Source organism: Caenorhabditis remanei, chromosome X (genome assembly GCF_010183535.1).
Source record: "Caenorhabditis remanei strain PX506 chromosome X, whole genome shotgun sequence".
NCBI classification, from domain to species: Eukaryota; Metazoa; Nematoda; class Chromadorea; order Rhabditida; family Rhabditidae; genus Caenorhabditis; species Caenorhabditis remanei.
Window position 1 is genome coordinate 16,397,573 of NC_071333.1, and position 20,002 is coordinate 16,417,574.

The 20,002-nt window shown below is 37.5% G+C and overlaps 2 protein-coding genes across 2 annotated transcripts; both read left to right on the forward strand.

The window, feature by feature from the left end:
* Positions 1 to 12,000: 12,000 nt before the first annotated feature.
* On the forward strand, positions 12,001 to 13,957 carry GCK72_025295 (uncharacterized protein; the record flags this gene model as incomplete). Its single annotated transcript, XM_053736277.1, has 6 exons — positions 12,001 to 12,140; positions 12,249 to 12,480; positions 12,542 to 12,742; positions 13,141 to 13,628; positions 13,682 to 13,853; positions 13,907 to 13,957. 6 exons carry the CDS (start codon positions 12,001 to 12,003, stop codon positions 13,955 to 13,957), a joined length of 1,284 nt encoding a protein of 427 aa, XP_053579843.1.
* Positions 13,958 to 16,153: 2,196 nt separating this feature from the next.
* Positions 16,154 to 19,360, forward strand: GCK72_025296 (uncharacterized protein; the record flags this gene model as incomplete). The annotated part of the gene is made up of 16 exons (XM_053736278.1): positions 16,154 to 16,422; positions 16,471 to 16,563; positions 16,627 to 16,681; positions 16,915 to 17,199; positions 17,299 to 17,368; positions 17,499 to 17,575; positions 17,629 to 17,721; positions 17,767 to 17,849; positions 17,896 to 17,970; positions 18,017 to 18,117; positions 18,181 to 18,341; positions 18,385 to 18,480; positions 18,658 to 18,833; positions 18,886 to 19,014; positions 19,061 to 19,136; positions 19,187 to 19,360. The coding sequence occupies 16 exons, from the start codon at positions 16,154 to 16,156 to the stop codon at positions 19,358 to 19,360; spliced, it is 2,013 nt and encodes a 670-aa protein (XP_053579844.1).
* Positions 19,361 to 20,002: the final 642 nt, after the last annotated feature.

Here is a 20,002-nt window from a genome sequence, read left to right on the forward strand (position 1 = left end):
TGTGCATCTACTCAGTATTTTTTTTGCACTACGTACAAACATAATGAACAGTGATCATCTTATTTACATAGCACCCCCCCACACTTGTTGTCCGATGCAACGTGTAATTCAATTCAATTTTTGCGGCTTCTCCTCTCATCGATTTCAAAGATAGTGCGGGAAGTGAGAAATGGTACATAAATGGAATAGTTTTTTTTTTTCGTAAATCATACAGTTTCAATGAAAGGGGAATAAAAAAATACAAAACGTGGACATGAAACGCGCCGTCCTTTTTTGTTTACTCTGCTCCAGAGAGGCATTTCAATTCTTGCTATAGACTAAAAACTGAATTGAAATATTGAAAACTAGGTTCTGAATAGGAAAATCAATTTTAATTCAAATTGAATAGCTTCCGGTCTTCAAGTTCTCAATTTTGAACACTTATTTTAAAAATCTAATCTAGTAATTTTTACATGGAGGGTCAGATTTCCCACCCACCAAGATTTGTAAATATGATTCTGGAAATGTCTTATTAGTGACCTTTTTTGTAGCATCAAAAAACAAAAAAAAAGACAGACTTTTTATTTTTCTTACGAGTCATGATTTCTGATTCAGAAGCACGACTCACATTCAGTCAGAGCTGTGATTTAAACCAGACACTCACAAATTCGTTCTTGTCCACTGAGACAATGAACACTTCCTTTTACGTCAAGTACAATAAAAACGGAACGACGACACTTCGCTCAACTTGCCAACACATTATCGAACTCAATTCGGTTTTGATTGTGAAAAAAAACTACTTTTCTTTGCGGAGGGAGAAGTGCGCATCGTCAAGTTTTGTAGTTGGGAAGAAAATGTAGGAGAAAAAGCGTCAAGCGTCCTTCTTATTTTTCAATTTTTTGTCATGCCGAAAAGATGAGAAAAAAGGAGGAGAATGAAACTTGCAAGTTGAAAAACACGGAGGTATGAATTATAGGAAAGATATGTTCGAGAGTAGGGAAATAATCTTGGCCTAGTATATCATTGCATTTGATTCTTCCCCATTCATTCATTCATTCAAACCAGAATAGATGCTTCTCTCGAAAAAGAATAGAATGGAACGGGCGAGAGATTGTTGTTTCGGTTTTGGGCACCCATTTTGTAATCTATAATGATTTCAGTCGTCAACAAAAGATACGTATCACTTTTAGCTCTCCAGAGATAGGCCATATTACTCCTATAGACATTATCACCCACGTTATGTCTATACAATAACACAATTCTCAGAAAAAGTGTTCCTTTGAGAAATATTTTTATATGGGAAGCTATTTAGCCACGGCGGCTGACGAGGTCACTTAGGAGAAAGAGTAAATGAACGGAACAAGAGAAAAAGATGAGTGGGTGGTAAATGCAAAAAACTGACTGAGAACTAGGTGATTGACTAGTTGAATGACCCTTTGCAGTGAAAAAATCTATTCAGAAATTTAGCAGCGACAGTTCAACTATGAGATTGTGAGAGACAATCAAAAATAAAACTGTCAAGGGAGTTGTTTTTGAACATTTTTCTCAATTTCATAATACATATATCATTCAATGAAAAATTTAAAGGTAACCGTGAGCAACAAAATCAAACCACTAAATTTTGTTTTCCAACAAAACCCAACAATTTTGGAGTTAGATAACCGTCATCACAGTCAGTTTTCATATGTAAGAGCGTGAATTGTAGTTTATAGTGACGCAGTTTGATCAGAAGTTGCTCGAAATCAATACATACATCAGAATTCATAATAATTATCTGAATTCAAAAGCTCTAAATGTGAACTTTTGAATATATCATAAATGGAAGTGTGGGCTATAATTTTCATACTCTTGGAATTCAAAATGTTATCCGGAGGTGATGTTGAACAACAATATATCGTCATAACTCAATTGAATAAAAAGCGACTATAAAAAGGAAACACAAACATACGCCCTTATATTGAACCAGATCGAAGCCCGATATGAAACAGATGCAAACAAAGGAACATAGACCTCACTTTCACTGAAAGTACACAAACCGTTGCTCTCCGCCTCTCTTTAGATATATGCGGTACCCATGTGGCAGTTAGGAAACATGATCAACGACCGAAGAAAAAACACCAAAAAGATAGATGGACGGCAACATCGGATGTAAAAGGATGAAATGAATGACATAGTTCCTGGAGGGAGAATAACACATAGGTCCATTTCCCGCATAGTGGTAATTGTGGTCTTACCAATTAAGAATTGTCCGGCGGAGTAGGGGGTAAGAAAAGAAGAAGAAGTGGCGACAATTAAAGGATTCGTGAAAAAAAGTTTTACCTCCTTCTCATGCTTTCCCTCTTACTTTTTGAAAAAAAAGAATAAAAGAACGGAATAGACCTTGAGATGTCTCACTCCTCCTACTACACCACTTTTCAATTGTTACTTCTCATGCTAAAATAAAATTATTGGACACCACTTTTGAAGATTCAAGTAACACGGTAATAAAAAAACCGAAAATGAGAAAAGATGGGGGCCATGTAGGCGGGATGTTCTATTTCCATACATATTTAATGAGGAAGATGCATCGTTCTCATTTTTCAGAATATTATTTACAAGATGTTAGGGTCGCACATTAGAAAACATCTGTTGTTTATGAAAGCGATATTCTGGAAGAATTACTGAGAGGGAAAGTGGAGAAATTGAAATCTGAGGCTAATTTCATAGTCAAGTGGAATCTTGAGTTACTTGACTTTTTTCAAATCTTTTCACACATTTCCCACATTTCCCACAACAAGGAAAAAATCCAGAATATGAACATGTGACTAAAGTTTAGTGGGAAGGAATGCGACTATTAGCTTCTAACGACAAGGTTTTTATTTTGAGTGACTCATTTAGACTTGGAAGTCCACCAACAATACATAAGTGGGACAATAAGAAATAATCAATGAATTCTGATGTTTTTCTGTTTATTGGATTGAATATGACCAATTGGTAGCCGAAAGATTATGAAAGACGAGGATTAATCATTATTGTATTCAGACAATAGGAAATGGTCAGAAAAATACAAAATCTGGCTGAAAATGGGACACTAGAATTTTTTATAAATGTGAAAAGATATGAGGACAACATTGATTAAAAAATGGGTTGTTGACATAAATTGTCTAAGATACTCTTAAAAACAGATAAAACGTTTTTGAACCATTTATGAAAGTTTTTTACCTGGAGCTGCAAATAAATGTCATGGAAATCACAGGGTAGAACTATGACATACGGAAAATGAGTTGTTATATATTATTATTTAAAATCCACATGGAAATGGAAAAATCATAGTTTTTAAGAATTAAAAACTTCTGGCAATCAAAATTGAGTCTGTTTTTCTACGCTTCACATGCAGATACATCTAAAAAAAATATACAACCTGAAAAGACTAAAAGAATCCAGCAACGAAATGCGGAATTTTCCCAGCAAGCCTACCAGAATTTCTGGTAGAACAGATGCCAGCCAGCCGCTTTTCTGTGTCAACACCTTGTCATTATAGGATTTGGTTGTGTTTAGAGGGAGAGAGCGGTTGAAAGGAAAACGAACAGTGCAATTATGGTTTGAGGGCAAAAGTGGAGGAGAGAGGGCACCTGCTTAACCGTAATGCAATGATTCATGAGTTTAAAAGCAGATGTCGGTGGAGAAGAAAGAGAAGTGAAGTGAACAAGAAGGTTAGAAAGTAGAACAGATTTCATCGTTTAATGAAAGTTATAGGTTAGTCACTCAGGTCATGCAGTTTATTACGTAGAAACAAGATGTCTATTAAAACGAAAGCTTCACCAACACCCCCGGGAACAAAACAAATAGTTACTTCTTCCCCCCGATCTTGATCATTTCACTTATAGAATTTGAATAGAAATCGAAATTTTTCGGACACCCCTGTGTCAACACTTATTCTCTCTTCTCGCCTTCTTTTCAATTTTATAAAAACCGTATTTGTCGCTGCTTCTCGGTTTTTCTGGTCATTCCAAAGTTCAGAACCTCAAAATTAAGAAATTATGATTGTTCCCTACTTGTTGTACGTTGTCGATAATTAAGATAGTTATGTGATATGCAATTTGGACTTTACCCATTCCATTCTTCTGAGAACCAAAGAAAGAACAAAAACGGATATCGAACAGTGATCAAGAGATTCTTTGATACGATGAAGGAGATTGCACTTTTAGCCAGTTTTTCCGAGACTATTCCACTTTATCTACATCGTCGTCTGCAGCCTGTCTATGTCCTATCGCAATGATACATGTCCTCTTTTTGCCCTCCTCTCTCTAGAATTGCCACAAACCTGAACTGTATTTGAAGACGCTCCGCCCACTGGAATCAGTACAAGAGGGAAGTCTGCGATCAGAGGAAAGATGTCTGCATTGCCTCATTCAGCGATTGCGATATTTGAATGGATTCTGGAATCTGGATTTTGGCCTGAAACTTACGTCTCCGCTTCTAACTTCCATTTGCAGAGTTCATGAATTCTCTGGAAATGGATTAGAACCGTGAAATGTTAGTATGATGGTCCCTTGGTTATTGGTAAGTATTATTAAGTTATCGAAATACACAGAACTATTTTTACAAGTACATGACATAACTAGAAAGACACAACTGTAGTTTTGTGACTTTTCCAGGGTGTCAGACAACTTGAAATTTTCAGATTTATACTTTCAAGCTATATCATAATAATGAATTGTTGACTCACGATGATCAACCTTGATACGAAAGAAATAAGAATTCAAAATGACGCTATGGAGAATCAAACCTCTGAATAATGTTAAAATATGTACCTTTATATCTTTTTTCAATAGAGTCTGATTGAAATTAGAATTGAATTAACCTCTAATTCTTAAATATTGGCGTCATGCTGTTCTATGAAAATGTAGAAACAAAGTTCAGATTTAACATTTTTTCAGAGATGGTTCTATAAAACCGTTGAAAACATAACAAAAAATGTCACAAGATAATACTATGAGTTAAAAAAAATCGAACTGAAAGAGTGGTCAACATGCAATATTATACATTTCGTTTTTTTTCGACAGTTCCATTAACCAACAACCATATTTAACTGTTCAAAGTTCAATTCGATGAAAGAATACACAATTTATGTATGCTTTTGATAATACAAAAAAGCTGCTATTGCATTTCTACATTTTCATAAAACTTGTAGAATATTTTATTTTGAGTTACCTGCCACATGAAACGTTCCGCTTCATAATTTTCAAGTTATATATTTTTTAATTTTTCTGAGCTTGTTTCAATAACCCGCGGAAATCTAAAAGATCTCCATCATTAATCTGCAAACTAATTTCAAATTCTGAATTTCATAGTTCGCAGCAGACCATTCAGACATATTTCTACTTCCTGCACTAACTACTAAATAATCCGTCAACTGCGAGGAATAAAGAATCGGCCGTGCGTCAGATATGTATGTACATACGATGTACATTCCAAAGATCGTTTTGAATAATTTTATGTGCTAAAACTTTTCTAGCGTTAAGCAAATGGAAATAGGAAAAGCAGTGAATGTTTGGAAATTTTTTAGCAAAGAAAAAAAAATTAAACAAGTGGACTCAGTTTGAACGAGCAAGTTTATTTTACTGTTCCCACTTTGATCTTTTGTTTTACATCTTTTTTTAATTCATGGAATCATGTTTCTTAAAATACAACGAGGATGTAAAACCACTAATCATCTAATGCGCATTAGCACCGTTCCACTTTTCCTCAACACGGAACACCAAACCAAACAGGAAGGAACGTGTATGATCAATACAGTCTGAAAATATTATTTTGAATCATGTTCTGATCAGAGTTTGTGTTTCCGTGTATATTATGTACATGTGTTATGATGTTTGCAACGTATCTCTTTCACCAAAAAGGAGAAGAATAGAAGGATGAAACCTGGGAGGTTCAAAAAGCATTGTGGTTTGGAGTCAGCAATAAATAACGATGAAAGTTCAAAATGTTACTGTATTTCATATTTTCATATTTGTCAAGGCGTGGGCTGGCCCGGCCTGAAGGACCGGGTACTTGCCGCCAAATTTCAAATTTCAAATTTTTTCGAATTTTTTCGAAAATTCTGAAAAATCATCGAAAATGTTCACATTTTCAATGAAGAACTGAAAAAAGGCTCATTTTTTGAATCCGGGCTTTTGGGTTCGGCCGAGCTTTCAAAATTTTTTTGAGGTCCGCCCGGCCCGTCCCCGGTCTTGACAAGTATGCATATTTTCATATATTTTCATGATTTCTGAAGTTTGGATTGAGATATAATCATGATTTTCCTACACATTAAAATATTTAGTTTGTTTAACATTATGTTTGTTACAGTAAGCCCTTGGTTTATATGTTCATACTCCTCATACTCCCACTCCTTACCAAGTTACATCCAGATTCTGAGTGATGTCATAGTGTAGTTTCATTTTATTTAGTAAACTTTAACGAAGCTCAGGTCCTAGGACCCAATTGTGAATGGAATTTCAAAATTGGAATGACATTTGCAGGCTGATGACTGGACTGGACCTTATCCAATTGAATATCTAGTTGTTCCAGTTTATTCAGAAGCCAAAAGTTCATTGGTCTTCTTGCAACAAAGTTCCATTTTCCCCACCCCACTTTTTTATCTTGATAGTTACCTAATCTCTTTATTCATCGAACAACATTTTCTTCCTCATTCATTTTCCAATTCACCGAGTTTTCCTTTCTTCAACTCTATTGGTCCCAGCAGCACGTAGACCACTTGTTACCAAATAGTGCCTTTTTTCTCCAGAGGAGAAAAAACCGGCCGCTTTTTGTTCACTTGCACCGCCACCGCCGCACTCTTCCGGGTTGTTCTATTCTCGGACCCTTTCCCTCAGCTTCTCTATTTTTTTTCTCTATTCTGCTGCTTCTTTTTTCCACTCTAGTCATTTTGGCATCTGCCATCATCATCATCATCGTGTCTGCTCCTCTTCTAAAGATCATTTAGTGTTGCACAAGCGCACGTTTCAACAGCAAGCAAAGCAGAGAAAATTGAGAAGAATGGCTCTTCGGACCCTTCTTTTTCTCTCTGGCGCAAAAATCAAAGTTCTTCCTGTAGAGCTTTGAAATTGAAGAGAAGAGGGCAAACTGAGGAGAGTGTGTAGAGTGAAACGGAAGGAAGAGAGCCAAGGCAAGATTAAAAAATCGGGAGGCATTTGTCTTGGCTAGATCAACACACAAACAACACATGTTGAATGTAATGAAACATTCTCGAGGTTCTGTGAATTGGCAACAATTTCCGGGTCACAAAGTGATCGATGAACGAGATTAATCAATTTGGCGGTGTCGACTCACGAGCGAAGATCGACGTGTGTTTTGTGCAATTGGAAATTCAGGAGTGGTGTCTGAAAACGAATTAGGAAACAATTTACGCGGAATTTTCTGGAAATTCAGATTCAAGTTTTTCAGAAGGATTTGAAACAAAGTTTCTTATTCAAACATCATGTTTTTTCTAGTATGAAACTAGAAATAAAAGTTTGTCTATGAAAATCAGATGAGTATCAGAGTACATAAACAAACACCATTGAATTATTTCTCATTTCAAGTTGAAATAAGCATCCCGCATGATTTCAAGAACTCCAAACTGTAGTTCGATCGGTCACAAATTATTTCAAAATTTTTCAAAATAATTCTAACGCTCTTATCAGTTGTGAGTGACAGCATTTACTCCTCAATGCTTACCATTTCTCTTATTTTTTTTTACTTACCGTAGTTTTATTATTTCTATTGAAACTGCAGTTTCGGTTTTCTTGACATATTCTAAAGATCACTACAACCTAATGAACAAAATAGTTCAATAGTATGTGACGTTGGAAAATTTGATTTCTCGGCGTTTGGTTTCTCATTTTTCCCGATATTGATGATGTTATGATTTTAGTGAATAGCCCACGGGAGAATAGAACATAAGATCAATTCGTCACAATCATTTCAAGATAATTGTTGACCAGATGCAAGAATCGAGTGTACTGTAATTGGATGAAAACATTTTTTTCGTTTCTCAAAATAAATCATACGATATTTTTGAGTCGAAGCTTTGATTTTTTGTTTTTTGTTTTTGAGTTGCTTCAGGAGGACACCCAACAAAAACCAAAACATAAAATGTACATCGGAAACATTTCGGATCAGCTGAGAGAGTCAATATCAAGTCACCGGGTTCATCCATTGACATTATTTCTGTATGAAAGCATTTTTCCCTTTTGACGTGTTCAGTCTGACTGAAAGACTGAAACTCAGTATTCTGAAACTTGAAGTCCGTTCAACCACATGCAAGCGTAAAGATCATTCTCAATTTATGTGTTTTGATCAGACATGCACTATGTGTTTGTGAACTCACATCAGATCTTACAATGTAAAATTTTTCTGAAATTTGAAATTATCCACTATATTATAACAGGTTCGTTCTTAGGTATAATATTTATAATGTCAGTGTCCTAATTTTCTGAATTTTTTGTTATAAATGCCACTATATTGTTTTTCCGGACATAATTTAAGTATTCAGTTGAAAACATGTACTTGGGTCTATAGAGTTGGAACTGAAAACATTACTTGTCTACACTCCCTTTATTTGCAATCATTCTTCCCATTGAGGAAGTTGAAGTTGGAACTTGACCTGACCTAAGATCGCTTCCTTTTCTTTCTCCAGGAGTAATTGGATTTTGTAGAGAAGTAGTGTAAGTAGACCGCATTGTTTTTAGAAATGAGAATTGTTTTTTGTTATTTCAAAAAATGTACAGTATTCTTGAACTAAGCGTGTTATACGATTTAAAGTATATGAGGGGTACGGCTAATTTTTACTTTTTTTACACGTGAATCCATAATGTGTTACTCATCTCAAAATAGCGCAGCTTTTCTTGTCCATGCTAATTATTGCTTGTCCACTTAAAACTCTCGTTTCTTCTATTTTTTCATGTAAATCCCTGCAGAACTCAATAAGCTTGGACTTTGAACACTGAACTCTTGCCCCTTGTCCCTCCAGCATTTTCTTCCCTCTTTTTTTACTGGCTCCGGAGGGAGAAAGGAGTGAAAGACGATGTGGAAAATGCTTCCGCGTTTAGTTTTGAAACACGTCGTGGTCGTGGCGCTGGCCGACGGCCGCTGGTCGGAATAGGATAGATTGTGCTCCAAAGAGCTACGAAGAAAACTGAGAAGAGCAAAGCTCGGGTCACAGAAACTCTATTGCTTTTTTCCCCTTTTTTCTGTGTGTGGTGGAACCGGGAAGCAATGGGAGAGGAAGATTTTGCAAAGTTCAAACTTTGTCAAACATCAACTTCCGGATGGAGATCGGAGCAACAAAACATAAAACAGTATCCAGAATATGTTGTCAAATCATTGCAACGTCATGATTTCTAAATCTATTTCCAACACAAAAGTTGGCTGCAATCCTCACTTCCTTTTATTGCACCTGCTCCATTTTCGGAGCCCAATTTTGTCCCTCCTACACAAAACGATTTACAAACTTTCTTCAAGTAGCACAGACGATGTTTTCTTTGTGTTCTGGTTGTATGAGGAGTAGAGGAGTAAAAAAGAGCCTCCGCAGATGAAACATCATATACATATTTAATCATCAAACCTCCCTTCAATGATGTCGAAAGAAATGGGACCAGGAAGAGGATGCAAGAGGAAAAAGTTTAAGTTTGGACGGCACCAAAAAGATATAACTCTCTTCTCTGCGTTTTTTGCAAGGAAATATAAATATATCCGTTTTCTGTTTTGGTTGACGTTTCTATTCTGAGCGTTATGAATGAGTCTGGAAGTAGAACCACCTACGGAAAAATTATAAAGAGTGGGCTCAACAGATTATTCCTGGATTACTTCCGCAGATAAGGTTACTGTAGAAGTTTAAACTTTTAAGTTTTTCATAACATTTTGTTTCTTGACGGTTTCGTATAGTATAGTATAGTATAGTTGTGTTTATATTTGTTTCACACCCGATTTTTATACAACGATGAAATGGAATTTCTCGAAAACAGACTGGTCTATTTTCATTGAAGCGATAGACAACAACAACATCAAAACAACAAACAATGGAGAAACAATCTGAAACATCTGAAAGTGAATCCATTTCAAGATTTATCAACGAGAATCTGGAGAATCTGCAGGTGTGACTAAAAGCTAATTCCGGTCCATTGCTTCCCAGTTTAATGATCAGACAGTTGATTGATCAAAAACTGAAAACAAGTTTTTCAATCATAGAAGAAATCAAAAAGATCAAGAGGGGTTTTTAAATAATTCAATGTATTTTACCAGTTTTAAGTCACAGAACATAACTGCATCTTTGAAAACGACGGATTCCCGACACCGGTGTCCACCGCTTGATCCGCTGCTGGATGTGTCACGACGACCAGTTGGCCGTACCTCTTTCAACCTTCGTCGTTCATAGTTCGGCCGATTTTAGAAAGTATCCCTTTCCATGTGTATGTCTCTTGACTGTACCCAGTGTCTTCTCGCGGTCCGGTGATCTGCGTCGAATTGGTCTCCGCGATATTTCCTCACGCTGCATCTCGCGCCGCAGCGTTGTCTTTAGGATGCGCAACAAGTTTTGCGAACGATTGTGATGACGTAGTTTCTCTATGAACGATGATCTTACGGTAGGGGCAGAGAGCGAGAGATGAGAGGAGGGCGGCCGACAAACAATGCAGGCGATGTATGCATGTGTCTGAATTTCGTCGGAGTGCTAGTAGTGTGAAAAAAGGAGCCGTGCAAAACGTCTTATCATTTCAAGACCTTCCATCATTCATCATAATTTCAAAGCTATTTTGTAGTTCTGTAGTTCATAATCATTATGTTCAAACCTATAGGTATGAAGCTGAACGACCTTGGCTCCGCCCACCGTCCACTTTTCTCTTTGAGCTTTGTAACTCAAATACTGATATCAGTAACACCACCCGCCGGGAACGACGTGACTGATAAACACTCGCGGACGTGCCGAAACGGAGTGAATGTCTTTTTTTGCTCTCGATACCCGCCCCTCCTTCACTTTGATCACTTGTCTCTTGTTCTGTTCTAAGTTCTTAGCTTTGACACTATGATCATTTGCTATCATCGCTTTGCCTCTATTTGTTATGTGGTTGGGGGGTGCTGAGCAATGAAACTGAGAGTGTGGGATGGATGAAGAATGATGATGAACACCTAAACACCCACCATTTTCTCTTTTGTTCTACACTTGTCAAATATAACAAGATAAGGACGCGGATATGGTGGTATTTGAGATTGATGCGTCGCGAGTAAGACTGTTGAAACTTTGGAAAAGTATTTGTGATTTTTAATCGAACTCCTGCCTTAACTCTTTTCTTATCGTCATCATTGTTAGCTCTTTTTCACTTTACCCACCCCTCCTCCCACTATTACCCGCTGTTTAATCATATTATCAATGAAGAAGCGCACCCTCAACCTTTCCCCGCTTTTTGTTTCATCCTACTCGAAGACAATTCAATCTTCAATCAGATTCCCAGTTTAGAACACTAAAGTGATGTTATCCGCCCGCTTCCTTCTCCATTTCTTCTTCTTCAGATTTCAAACCGCCTCCACTATTTGGTGGGGTGGTCGAAATTGAAAAATTGAGAGGCATCTCGTGTGTAGTGTGCTCTGAAATGTTGCTTTGAAATGTAGCAATGAAACAAAAAAAACGAAAGGGTCTCTTCTTTTCTTCCTTTATCTTCAACCCCTCCACCATCTTTTTGTTTTGTTCTCTGAACGTTGTGGAAAATGTTGGATGGGCGTGTCCTTGTATCTTTTTGCTCCAGAAGCCATGGAGCACGAATATAGCCCATGGAGGCGGGCGAAGACTCTAGGAGATACTTCCTTGTTTAGCACCAGGCTCCGCCCACCAATTTCCTTTGAGTGCAGAAGAAGTTGTAGAGTTTTCGTGTGTGTCCTGAACAAGTAGAGAAAAAATGCTCCTTCTGCATAATATGATTGAACTTGAATTTGAATCGTCTTCTATCTTATATGCATCAAAACTTCTTTATCAATCAAACAGTTATACTTGTATATCTTTTACAGATGGACTTTCTTATGAGCACATCACTATCGGAATCAACTTCCACATCTGCAGATTTTTGTGTAGTATGTGGTGACAAAGCAATCGGAAAACACTATGGAGCAGTGGCATGCAATGGTTGTAAAGGTTTCTTCCGCAGAAGGTAGGTCAAATATCATTGGAACCAGATCCCCCCTTATCCTCTTATGTCCCACATGTTCTCTGATCATGAACCCAACGAACTTTTGGTTTTCACTATTAAACTTTTCAGCGTCTGGCAAAATCTACAGTACACATGTCGCTTCAACAAACAGTGCAATATAGACAAAGACCACAGGAATGCTTGCCGATACTGTCGGTTCCAAAAATGTCTTGCTGATGGAATGAAACCAGAGGCGATTCAAAATGAACGGGATCGCATTGGAAGCACAAAGAGAAGGAAGCGAAGTGGGCCAAACTCAGAAAACAACTCAGATTCGGAAGGCACACCAAGCCCGAAAATTGTAAGTGAAACATTCGAAATGTTTGCATGTTCCTATTCTAAACATTTGATTTTTGTTTCAGGAAGTGATGGGAAACTCTGTGTCACGCAAATTGATTGAGATGCTTCTTGACATTGAACATCGTTTGGCTAGCAATCAGAGCATGAATGCTCTTCTCAGAGACGAATCAGAGATGAAGAACAGCCGACAGCGAGCAGTGAACTATCTGATCGGCTGGACCAATATGTTACATCCACTTCCGGAAGTGCCACTTGCAGATAAGGTGAGAACAAATGAGAAAAATAACAATAATAGTGGTGAGAGATAGGAATAGGCCTAGAAGAGAAGAATGGAAATAGAATCATCTATCATCTGAACCGAAAAAATGACGATCATGTACGTCACCGGTAGTGTTCTCTGTTTGTTGAACTCGCGCGACTGTATGGTGTCTCGATGAGAAAGGAGAAATGAAAGATGAAAGAGAATATGTCTCTTAAAGATTTCATCAATGTATTTCCCATTTTCCTATCGTCTATTTTAATTCACTATCTGTCATCACATGAGATATGGCTGGGAAAATGGGAAATCGGTGGTTGCGGTGATTGCAAGAAACTAGAGAGTATTTTTTCTATCTGTAGTGTGATACTTTGTGATTCCTATTGAGAATACGGTTTTTTTCAGGTCCTGCTTCTCAAGAAATACTCATCAGCCTTCACACTTCTAGGCACAATGCAACGAAGCATGGCTCTTCCACATTTCGTTCTTCCAAATGATCAAGTGTTGAGCATCTCGGCATCCCACTCACCAGAACTCTTCGAGGCGCTCAACAGAATCATCGATGAGCTTTTGACACCACTCCGCCGACTTCGCACAGATCATGCTGAATTCAGTTGTCTGAAAGCGCTATTGTTGCTGAATCCAGACGTCGTCGGAATTTCGAATACAACACGGGAACGTATCAGAGAGGCGCGTGATGCGTTGCTCAAGGCCCTCTTCGCGTACATGAGCAATACACAAAACTCGATTGAGGCATCACTCCGTGTATCTTCTCTTCTTATGATCATCCCATCCCTCATCTCGGTCAGCACCAATATCATGGAGTTCCCAGCACTCAGTGATCTATTCGGTCTTGGAGATGTTATCAAGAGAGATTCGAGTAGCCCAATAATGTAAGAACTGAAAAACAAAACAAAAATAGTTACAGTAACCCAAATTTTTTCAGTGAGAGTCCAACGCATAAAATGCAACCGACAGTGACATCTGCTTCCCCAATGCAACCAAATCTAATCATGAGCAAGGACATCCTCTCCCAGATAATGAACAATCCACAATTGTTTCCCCTTCTACCCATGCCACAAAACGCGTCTCCACCAATGAGCTACATGGGACAATCGGTAAGCAATTCAACCATCAAACCCTGTGTGTTTAATCCTATTTAGTCTTTCAGGAATTCGGATCTCACCTACAGCCGATGCCCATGAAAGTCCTTCTGTCTTAGACCCTACATGACGTGTACCAACTTCTACCGTATCCCCGTAGTTCTTTCTTCATGTGTCATAGTCATCGCATTGTTTTCGCTTGTTGTTTGTCGCTAATAATAACTTTAGACTTGCCTTAATATGTGTATGCATAATTTTCGTTCTTTCACTGACCCCATCGACCCTAAATTATAATTTTGTTATGTTTTCATCCTAACTCATTATTTTGTATCTCTCCTTCAAAAAACAACTGTTCAGCAAAAAAACAAAGCCCTCTTCCATCGATTCTAGTCAAAAGCGTCTTCTACTCATAACAGCTCTAATCAAAAGTTACTTTACTACCCATAAAACAAAAATTCCAATACTGAAACGTGTTAAATTAAAATTCAGTGTTCTCACTACATTGGTTTCTCTCTTTTGCCACAAATTGTATTTGTTCTTCTCTTTTCTCACACTTTCTCCTGTTCGTGCTCATAAAATACACTTCTACTTGATCTGACGTATTTATCAAGATTCCTGAAATGAAAATTGAAACTCTTAACAAATACATATTATTTGCATCACAGACTACGGTCACAATCGTTTGTCACTGTCAGAGTCACAACGAGAAAGTTCAGAAATGAAAGGCCACGGTTGATAGTCGATGGAATTGTACTGATAAGATGCTCACGTAGCAAAAAAGTTGATTAGGTGATTAGTCAAGTGATGGTGAGATGTTTCATCACATTTTCAGTATTTTGAAATGTTGACTTTCCCATTTCTTTGTATAGATGCAGGCAGTCCATTTGGTTCGACGAACAAACCATCTCCTAGAAAAGTGTTCCATGAAATATGGAATGATTGGATGTCACAATTTTCTTTCAGGGCGCAACTTTTGATGAAATCGGGAATGTATTCCAATGGATTTCAAAATTTGATATCTCACTCATTAGTCAAAAAGAGATCAATTTAATCTTAATCGGAAACTTGATTGATTGAAGCGCAAAGTTTTAACATGACGTGTTAAAGACATGTTCGTCGATCTTTCAACACTTCATCGATGACAATCATTTGTGCCCATAGTTGTGCCACACGTCCCTTTGCCAAAGAAGCTTTGAAATTGTGATAAGACGGTCACGTCGCTTTATTTCGTTGACATAAAGTTTTTTGCTTTCTCTAAAAGCTGTCAAAAAGTTGTCTAGGAGCACGAAAATGGAGCCATTTTTCATCTGGAGGGATTGATAACAGATGGACTTGAAACTTTGAGATATCAACTATCAGAATTTATAGTTTCTGTCATTTTGATAAGATCATCAAAGGGACCCAGATGATGCCAAGGATCATCCAATTCTATAAAATTTATAATTACACTTCCCATTCAAACATCGATCTGGAGGCAATTGAAAATTCTATGAAGCACATTGTGTGTGTTTCAAACATTAATTAACTAAGCGGAACTAGAAAGATTTCAGGCTTCCTTTTGAATGATATCACATTATAAAGGTTCTAAGTGTGATTATAAGGAAAATGTGAAAACCACCTGTGCTAGTGGAAATGGCGACAGACTTTTGGAAGTTTGTGAAAACTTATCAAAGATTACAACCGGGATTTTCTGATTTGGTTCATATCTGTGTTGGACTGCCGGGGTCACAATTCCGTTTTCAGATCATTCTGGAAAAATCTGAGTTCAAAGAATGTTTCTTCCACGTAACATCACTGTCAATACCAATACCTGGTAATTTCAATAAACACTAGTGTTGACATACATCAGGGCCACATGATAATCACGTACTATTTTTGTGCTCATCAATGCTACATCTGTCGATTCTGTCATCTTGTGAAATGTGAATGTGCATCGTCTTTCATTTTCTGCGAGAGTATTATCAGTCCGTACGTGTCAGCGCTATCAGCAGAATTTCCGTTTTGCGTGACTTCCGACGATGGGTTTAAGAACATTTCGAAAGCTTCGACCATCGATGACGACTTTATCAAAGAACTTTGGGAATGATGCAAACAAGAAATGATTTGTAATCTGTTAGGTTGTTGAAGAAGGGATCCATGCATTATTAAGTCCTCTCAAGTGTAGCACAATAACATTTCGAAGAACAGATGACTACCATAAGACGGGTCTGTTTAGATATGCATTGGTATTTTCGCAGAGCCTGCTTTGCTCATTCCGCTGGCTTGTCCCTTTAGATTCTCTTCACCAATATTCAATTCTAAAGCAAAAATTCAAAATGAATCGCAGCCCGCGAATGTTAAAATTTCAACCAAATCCGCGATCGAAAAGTCGATTCCAAGATGATGCAGATCTCCGCTCTATGCGAAGTTTTAAGACCGACTTCTCTAACTATTTGGCAAGTGATACGAATTTCCTAAATGTAGCAGAAATTATGACATCATACGCTTATGGAGAGAGCAACAATGCAAATGAGAAGGAAGTTCAGTGTGACCTTCTAACTGAAAATGGAGGTATTGAGATAGATCCCACAAGATTGTCATACAGGTAAGTCCGAGGTGTAGGGAATTATTATTTCGGTTTTCTGGTTTTTAGAGAAAGAATCCGATGGCATCTTCAACAATTTTGCTACAAAACTTCTAGTCATGGTATACCAATGCTGGGTCAAGCACCTAATAGCTTGTATCGGTATGGCTCTTTTAATGAACTTCTTTGACAATTTTAGTTTTCAACTAATTATTTTGTATTCAGAGCAGTTTGGGTGTTCCTCCTTCTTATTTGTGCTATACAGTTCATCAACCAGGCGGTAGCTGTAATCCAGAAATACCAAAAAATGGATAAAATTACTGATATTCAGTTGAAGTTTGATACAGGTTAGGGATGTTCATTAGTTATAACGGTTTAAATTGTTTCAGCTCCGTTCCCGGCTATCACTTTATGTAACTTGAACCCATACAAGGACAGTCTGATAAGATCTCATGATAGCATCAGCAAAATTGTAAGTCCCTGTTCTCTAACCTCCTCCAACATATTTTACAGCTTGGTGTCTTCAAAAGTGTCATGAAAAAAGCGGGTGACAGTAGTACGGAAGTAGTTGAAGGAGACTATGATATGGATGGAATAACTATCCAAGCGAGACGCAAAAAAAGAGGAGCCGGAGAGAAGGGAACATTCGAACCAGCGAACTCTGCATGTGAATGTGAAGAAGAGGACGGCTCGAATGAATGCGAGGAGAAATCCGAAGAAAAGCCAACAGCCGATCATGACATGTGCATTTGTGCATTTGATCGGCAGACCAATGATGCGTGGCCTTGTCATAGAAAAGTAGGTCACATCTTCCGTGTTGTTTTTTCCTGTTTTCCGCCTACATGAAAAAATAGAAAAAAGGTGCCTGCAAAAAGAAGCGTCAACAGATTTTTTTAGGAGCAGTGGACGAATACAACATGTCAAACATGTGATGAGCATTATTTATGCAGCAAGAAGGCTAAGAAAGGTATAGGCGAGGGAGGTTTGGGAATAAAAGAAAACTTTTGGTTTCTTGATATGTGTGGACCAAAAAAATACAGAACAAAGGAACAAAGAATGTTCAGAGTACAAAAAGTGCAGTATAACCAGTTTTGTAGGAACCAAAAGATCGGAAATAAAGAAGGAGCCGTGCCTATGTGAGAGCAAGGGACTCTTCTGTATCAAACATGAACATGTAAGTTATTCTGAGTTGTGAAAAAATGACAAAACAAATAAAAATCAATTCAGTCCGCATTGGTTCTAAACCTCTGGGAGTATTTTGGTAAAATGGAAGATTTTTCGGATATTTCAACTGAAGAACGGGAGGCGCTAGGTTTTGGAGTAAGCTTTTTTACTTTTGTAAAAATGCAATTCAGTGGTTTTCAGAACATGACAGATGAAGTGGCCATTGTGACAAAAGCTAAGGAAAATATTATTTTTGCAATGAGTGCTTTGTCAGAAGAGCAGAGGTTAGTAGAATTAAAATTAATATGTTTCAAATTATTATGTCTCCAGGATTCTGATGTCCCAAGCAAAACATAACTTGATTCACAAATGCTCCTTCAATGGAAAGCCATGTGACATTGATAAGTTAGTGAAATACTCCAAATTTAAAGATTTTATTTTAGAATTTTAGAGATTTTGAACTTGTGGCTGACCCAACATTTGGAAATTGTTTTATCTTCAATCACGACCGAGAAATTTTCAAATCAAGTGTACGCGCTGGTCCTCAGTATGGTTGGTATAGTATTTCAAACTTTCCAAATGTATCAAGTACTTGAAATTCTTGAAATTTCCCAGGCTTACGAGTGATGTTGTTCGTCAATGCCAGTGACTACCTGCCAACGTCAGAAGCCGTCGGAATACGGCTGACCATCCATGACAAAGAGGATTTTCCGTTCCCGGACACATTCGGCTATTCGGCACCGACCGGTTACATTTCATCGTTTGGCATGCGGATGGTGACTTGAAACTTTTATATTATAAACGTGTTCAAAATTTTAGAAAAAGATGAGCAGATTACCTGCGCCGTACGGAGATTGTGTGGAGGATGGCGCTACTTCAAACTACATTTACAAAGGTTATGCATATTCCACCGAAGTACGTATTTCATCATAATTTTAAAATCATCATCGTTCAAAACACGAGATATCAAAAGTGTAGAAAAGTATATAGTACAAATTATCAAACTATACAAAAGTGATGCTTGAATATTTATTGGTTTCTAACAAAAGTTGACTAACGAAAGTGATAAATAAAAGCAATAAATAATTGCAGGGATGCTACCGTACTTGTTTTCAAGAACTGATTATTGACCGTTGTGAATGCAGTGATCCACGGTTTCCGTCCATCGGGGATGTTCAACCGTGTCAAGTGTTCAATAAAAACCATCGGGACTGTCTGGAGAAACACACTCATCAAATTGGAGAAATTCATGGATCTTTCAAGTGCCGGTAAGAGAAAAAACATAACAATAGTTTTTGAAAGTCAAAAAAAAGTTTTTAGATGCCAACAGCCTTGCAACCAGACAATCTACACAACTTCATATTCTGAAGCAATTTGGCCCTCTCAAGCTCTTAATATATCTCTGGGGCAATGTGAAAAAGAAGCTGAAGAGTGTAATGAAGAATATAAGTATGGTTTTTTTCTGTTTTACTTTTTCGTAATTGGGCATTTCCAGAGAAAACGCTGCAATGTTAGAAGTTTTCTATGAAGCACTCAACTTCGAGGTGTTATCCGAATCCGAAGCTTATGGAGTAAGTCTTAGTGAGAGTTTTACTATTACACACGCAGAACGCATTTTCAGATTGTAAAACTGATGGCTGATTTCGGAGGACATCTTGGATTGTGGTCTGGAGTCTCAGTAATGACTTGTTGCGAGTTTGTGTGTTTGGCAATTGAGCTATTCATCATGGCCATTTCACATCATGTCAACCAGCAGAGAATTCGGCGACGAGAAAATGCAGCCAATGATTTTTGAGCAACCCAGTGCTCACTAGTTTGGATATAACTTGCATTAATTTTTATTTTGGTTTTTTGACCTCAATGAAGTTTTGAACAAATAATTTTTTTGATAAAAATTGTTAATTTGGTTTATTAAAACAACTAAAGGTTCAGTGCAACATGACCAGACATGTTGTGTCTCTCATTTAACAAAAATTAGTCCAAGAATTAATTCCAATTAATTATTACAAAACCCAGAAACCCAAATCACCTGTGAAACGCAGGTGCTATCTGATGGAAGCAGCTTTCACATATCGAAAGAAGCGCTTTCACATATCGAAAGATTTTGCGTACGCGTTACGCCGCCACACGCTGCGTTTTTGGGATGGCAGTGACGCAAGAAAAGGAAAAAGAATTGACAACCGGATTCGTCCAACGCGGTGGATGAAGCTTCCTCCAATTTTTGGAGAACACTCACCATCCCTCGCTGCACCTCACTACAGATTGGGTTTTGTATAGATAATTCAGAAAATGATATTATATATTTGGAAAAGTTGGAAGGAAACATAGAAAAATGAATATTTGGTTCAATTTCTTTGTTTTTTTTAGTTAAGTCATGACAAAACAAGTTTTCTAGTTTTTTTTTAGACATCCTCGTTGATCTGTGTCACTTTGATAC